Raw genomic sequence first — 6196 nt, forward strand, 5'->3', positions numbered from 1 at the left:
TTCTGATTTTTAGGTGAATAATTTTCTAAGAGGACTCTACATCACCAAAGAGATGTTTACGAGGCTCTCTTCTCGTGGCCACCCGACAGGTCTGCGTGTGCCTACCCTGTCCTCACATTACAAGCCGCTCGTGAGCTAGGGAGGCAGCTCAGCCGCAGCATGCCTACCTCGCACGTGCAAGCCCTGGCTTCAGTCCCCAGCAGTGCAGAAACAAACCATGACAAAATGAGAACTGTTCCTTGTAATTTTCAGTTGTGTAAACAATTTTAGATGAATAGACTTAAGGTGCTATCAACACATACAGATTTTCTGATTAAAAGCTATGGAACCAATACCTATAATTTAAGGCAAATAGCATCACTCACACACACATACTCTGCTTTCAAATTCAACTCTAACCATTTATTAGTCCCTTAACCCTAAGAACTAAACACTATAATTCTATAACACAGCATATTGTGAATTAATACCATCAACACAATAATAACGAGCTTCATAACTCCCAGATAGTGCCTGGCCTAATTTACTACAAAGTGTGTTAACATATTTGTACCACCAAAAAGACATGAATTTTCCAACACTAGGTTATTTGTACCACTAGATGGCAATATTCTTAAAGTTTGATTAGAGAACTATAAAATAAATCACAGGTGGGAAAGAGAAAAAATGACTAATAACAAAAGCAAAATACACAGTATAAGTAAAATACGTAAATGAGTAGGTGAATTTTCATGAAACTACAAACAGTAATATAAAATTCTTCCTGTGTAGTGTAAGAAAAAGAACACCCTATCTTTCTTAATCTTCCCCTTCCCACAGGAGAAGGTACGTGGAAGACACAAAAGTCAAGCCACTGATAGACCCCCTCCCAGCTGAACACACAGGACAGCTGCCCTGCTTCCGTGCAGTGTTAGCAATCCAACCCCAGGCATCAATACCAGGTACATAAACAACGGAAGTCTGGCTCTTACTCCACCTGTGAACAGAGGGCTGCTGACAAAGGGACACTCCACACACACCGCACTAGAGGTCACGTCACTCGTATGCGACACACAAAGCTTTAAAGAACCACCGAAAGCAAGGTGAAGTAAGGAGAAGACAGGGTTACTCACCGTGGGGTAGCAGCCGCCTCCTTGCCTGTGTGCAGCTCCCCCAGCAGAGCTGGGTAGTGCCCTGGAGGTGCCAAGAGAGGTGAGCTCGCCCTGCCCTCAGTGCGTGAGCAACACATCCTTTCACACACCAGTGACACGGTCTCACTCTCAGACCTGAAGAGCGTTCTTTTCTGAGTGAAAAGTTAGTAAAAGCTGAGACCCTAAGAATGACTTAGCAGATATCAGACAAAAGGAGCACACAGAAGTCGTCTGAGATGAACGTGGTGACTCCTCTACCTTGAGTAACCCTGTTTTAAGATGTTAGGTTTTTTTTAAATTTTGGTTCGGTTTTGCATCTTCTGATAGCTGGTTAAACCTAGAAGATTATAATAGAGAGTGGATTGTAAAGGAAAAATTGACAATTTCAGGATTAAAGGCAAGAGCCCAAAATTCTTATGCGACCCTGAGAAGATGCAATCCAGCTTCTATATCTACATCTATGAAGGTAGTGCTATGAGTATAAGTTATAGCACTAATATTTCTCTTAAAACATTAAAGGTTCCAAGAGCAAAATAGGGAGATTCCATTTTAAGTTTCAGTTTATAGTTAACAAACTGGTAAACATTCAAACAGTTTTAAGTTGTTCTGAGCTAAAAATATATTACCCTTAATTACCCTCCAGGCCCCACTGCGTGACACCGCGGTTTACAGTAAGTACGGGTACTTAGTAACTCTATACTGCTAAAGGCCCCCAAGTAGGAGGGTACCACTAATTACGTTTAGTTTTAAACTTAGGGTTTAGCTGTTTATTTTTTTTTTGTCAGTCTCTCATTACACAGCACAGAAAATAGGTTTTCACGTTCAGGAGCCATTTCCCTTACAACGAGATTAAGACCATCCCATATACCCTAGATTCTTACAGGAAAACTCACACATAAAGTAAGCTCCTAGCTTTTTAGCACCACGATTGTCCAGAAGACACATACTGTATTCCAATACATACAAAACGCAATCTTTATACTGAGCAATCTGGCTGAAAATAATTACAGAAGCTAGAATAGTTTACATAATTAAGGCAGTTTTTAAAAAACTGAGTTGCTAGGTACTTCCCCAAACTGATCTGGTATTTCAGAAAATGAACGATGTCTCATAATTTCACAGCCAAATTGTTGTTAGTCAGGAAGTATTGCCAAAGGTACAATGAAGCATTACATTAAAGCAGCACCACAACGTATCACAATTACACATTCTTCTCCTTCCCTCTGGTATATTTTCCTGTTTCCTATGGAGAACTAATGTCTTCAGTCAGTGTTCTTTTCCTACCCCAGCTTCAAATTGACCTGCTGAGAATTTCTGTGAACTGTGTGCCACAGAAACTCTTTCTTCACAATGCGCCGTGTGACTTCGTATCAACTTATACTCAGAGGACTTTTGACAAGTACTAAAATGTATCTCATTAAGCATTGTAGAAATCATCTGGGAGCACACTGGGAGGCTTAGACAGGAGAATCTCAAATTAAAGCCTAACCCAGGCAACTTAGTAAGACCCTGCCTCAAAATTAAAAAAATAGAAAAATAAAAAATTAAAGGGCTGGAAATGTAGCTCAGCGCAAGGTCCTTCTGGGTTCAATACCCAGTATTACCCCAAAACATAAAATTAAATGAATATAAAATCTATTATTTTGATACTTTTGAGAATTTACCTTCTGTGAAAACACCATTTTATTTTTAGTTCTACTTTATGTAATTACTATACTGCATAAATGTACATATCTATGAAGAACCCTAAAAATAACAATTTTAAAAAACTAAACATTTTTCTATATTATTCTTAGAAATATTTCTTTTATTCTATATATAAACATGTTTGTCATTGAACGTGTTTTATATAACGTCATTATGCTTTATTGTATTAACTTTTTACTCTAAATGGAAAATTCTAGAACATAAAACTTGTCAGTTTAAATTTATCTTTGCTTTTCATCTTTTCCAGGAAAACTAAGAAATACCTAGTATCAATTTTATAGCTTATAATTTATTGTAAGCTAAACTGTTTAACTATATAGCATTCAAAATTTTTTATTCTTTTCCTTATTGAAAATGTGTATCATACAAAAATAGTTGTTTTTATGATAACTGAATATATGAACTTTTATCATGAATATTTACGTCAATGGATAAATACTTTTTCTTCATTCACTACTGCAGAGCACGTGAATTGCCACGGAGATCTGTGAGCCTCACAGTTATCACCTGATGCTGAGGCTTCCCTAACGCGGAGATGCGCGCTTTCTGCTCTTCGAGTAGGTGACCGCCACTGTCACTGCCAACACTTACACAGATCCGCTAGACGCAGGTAGGACACAGCTTGCGGCGCTTCATGAGAGGAGTAAGCTCTGACTAAGTGACACGGAGTAAAGACCACTCGGGGGAGGGGAAGAATCAGGAAAACTACTGTAGTCTTCACATTTTAAAATACTGTTTAAGGGGCCCGGGATATAGCTCAGCGGCACAGCACCTGCCTGGCAAAGTTTGAGGTCCTGAGTTTGATTCCCGGTATTTCAAAAAAAAAACCAAAAAACAAAAAACTGTTTAAATCAATCTCTCTTAACAAAAACTAATTTTTGGTAAAATTGCTCTTATACCCCCTACAAACTGAGGAAACAAATGTTCTTTTAAAATAATTCAGTAAATTCCTAGGCAAACTTCTACAACAGATTTTTCTTACCTACAATGACTCTACTACTTCTTATACCTAATTAATAAGCCTTGAAGCGTTCAATGTGTAGAAACAGCTTTAGAATGAAGTAAGTAGTACTGTGGGAGTGGATATAACTACGGAAGTCAGAATCATGGCCCTCAACAATGGCTACAAGAAAATCAAGCCACTTAAAAACTGTTCTTTGAAGCTATTAAAGATGTTTTGTTACAAAATCAGCAAATAATTTTCTATTTTTTTGTTCCTGAAGGGGCTATGAGTTATTTACCTTTTTGGTGTTCACTGACTTCTTAGCATGAAGAAACGCTGGGAGAAACAGTTGCAGCCAACACCTGTCCACTTATCGTTAAGTGCGTATTACACACTGCTGGTTTCACTCTATCTCAATCTGTTCATCTTAAATAGCAGTATTAACAATGGGTCAAACTGAGACATTCATTCAAAATAATATGTGGAAGCCAGGCGTGGTGGTGCACGCCTGTAATCCCTGCACTTGGGAGGCTGAGGCAGGAGAACTGCTGTGCATTCGAGGCCAGCCTGGGCTAAAAAGTGAGCTCAAGGCCAGCCTGAACTGTATGGCAAAGCTCTGTCTCAAAAAGACCAAAAATAAATAAATAAATAAGTAAATAAATATGTGGAAAAGCAATTAAAATCATAAAACAGTTGACAGATAAAAAGTTCATAAAGGATAATATTTTTAAAAATTTACTAAAAAACACAATTCTTTTTAAATGAAACATTGTAGGCTAAAGAAATTTTTTTATCTTTTAGAGAAGCATATTGGCTTAATTCAATAAACTCACAGATGAATTTATTATCTCCACACTGATATTTTTTAACTGATTAACATCTGAAGTTATGCTAAGTAACATAAAAATCCGAAAAAGTCCTTTTAAGAAGTTCACTGTGCCTTAAGTATTTTTGACCTAACAATTATAAATAAAAAGGTTAAAGTGTGCAGAAATGACAGCAATACCAATACCAGTAATTTATTAAGTGGTAAAACTTAACAAGTACGCAGACAAAAACAGTAAAAATGTAGAGTAGTTATTTGTACTTACAAGTTAGTGACTGGCTCTCCTTTCAGTGGAGGCAGGAGGTTCCCTGAGCCGATTAAACAGTTGTGCACTATAGTCAGACTCTGCAGAACATCATCTCTGCACAGATAGAAGACAACGTTACCAAGGACTCCTAAGTCCCTATTTCGGATCTGGACTCTAGGATGATGTGCAGAAACCAGGGTGAAACAGAGCAAGCGGGAATACACAGAATTACCCCTCCAGGGAGCCAGGGGCGTGGCTTGGCGGCACACGGCTCTGAGCTGGGCTCCCCGTGACAAAAAAAATTACATCTTCAGTTTACCACCTCAGTGAACAGTTTGCCAGCTTCACAGCGAGGGTAATTAGGGATGGGATGTTGCTCAGCGGTAGAGGGCTTGCCTAACATGGGTGAAACCCTAGGCTCAATCCCTAGTACCGTAAAAAAGAAAAAAAAGTTATTGCTAATACTAGACCTGCTTGCATTTAAACAGGTTCCCAATAATCACAGGTAAAAGTACCCTCTGTCAAGCAATTCTTAGTCATCTCTACCACAGATTACCTCCACTTACAGTAAGGGGAAGCAGTGCTACAGAAAATGCTTCCAGCTTATTCCAACTTTAACAACACATTAGCTAAACCTTTGCTTTCAAAACTCAATTCAATGTACTGCAGTCTATAGTCAATGTCAGTCAACCAGACTTCCAAGTCCATCCTACTGAGTATGTGCAGAGGGTCTGACACATAACTGATTTTCTTATTATTTTAGGAGTTTTTTAAAAAATTAAAACTCAAAGCCCAAAGGTCTCAAAAAACCCGTTCCTTGTTAAACACCTGTGGAGGAAAAAAAAAATGGCCTCATAGAGATACTTCTCTAAGTAACAAGAAAAAAAATGGCCTCATAGAGATACTTCTCTAAGTAACAAGAATGTGAGTTACCAAAAAGACACAACCAATAAAATCCATGCATAGGTTAAAAGGCATTTCCTTTCAAAGGGAGCATACCTACTATCATTTCCGTAAGAAAAAGTGAAATTGGTAAGTAAAAAAGTTTCTACCGGAAACTACAAAAAAATTACCAAGCTTTTCTTTTTAAAATGTTTAGTCTATAGCCATACCATCCTGAACACACCTGATCTCAGAAGCTAAAATGTTTAAATTTTGCTAAATTTTCTGCCCTATTACATTAAATGGTTTTAAAAGATACACTTTGCCAGATTTTCAAAGCACACATTAAAAATGAATACAGTAAGCCAGGCATGGCGCCTGTAATCCCAGCACTTGGGTGGCTAAGGTAGGAGGATTACCTTGAGTTCAAGGCTGGCCTAGGCTTCAAAGTGAGTTCAGGG

General features: G+C 38.0%; 1 protein-coding gene across 1 annotated transcript in view; it reads right to left on the minus strand.

Annotated features, from left to right (window-relative positions):
• Psme4 (proteasome activator subunit 4) overlaps positions 1–6196 on the minus strand; it is a gene marked incomplete at its 5' end in the record, with an annotated part of 76769 nt that overhangs the window by 39018 nt on the left and 31555 nt on the right. The window contains 2 exon segments of the mRNA XM_013517590.1: positions 4872–5001; positions 5504–5548. Coding sequence (XP_013373044.1) covers positions 4872–5001; positions 5504–5548 — 175 coding nt within the window.

The sequence above is a fragment of the Chinchilla lanigera genome, unplaced genomic scaffold, assembly GCF_000276665.1.
Source record: "Chinchilla lanigera isolate Chin_1 unplaced genomic scaffold, ChiLan1.0 scaffold00040, whole genome shotgun sequence".
NCBI lineage: Eukaryota > Metazoa > Chordata > Mammalia > Rodentia > Chinchillidae > Chinchilla > Chinchilla lanigera.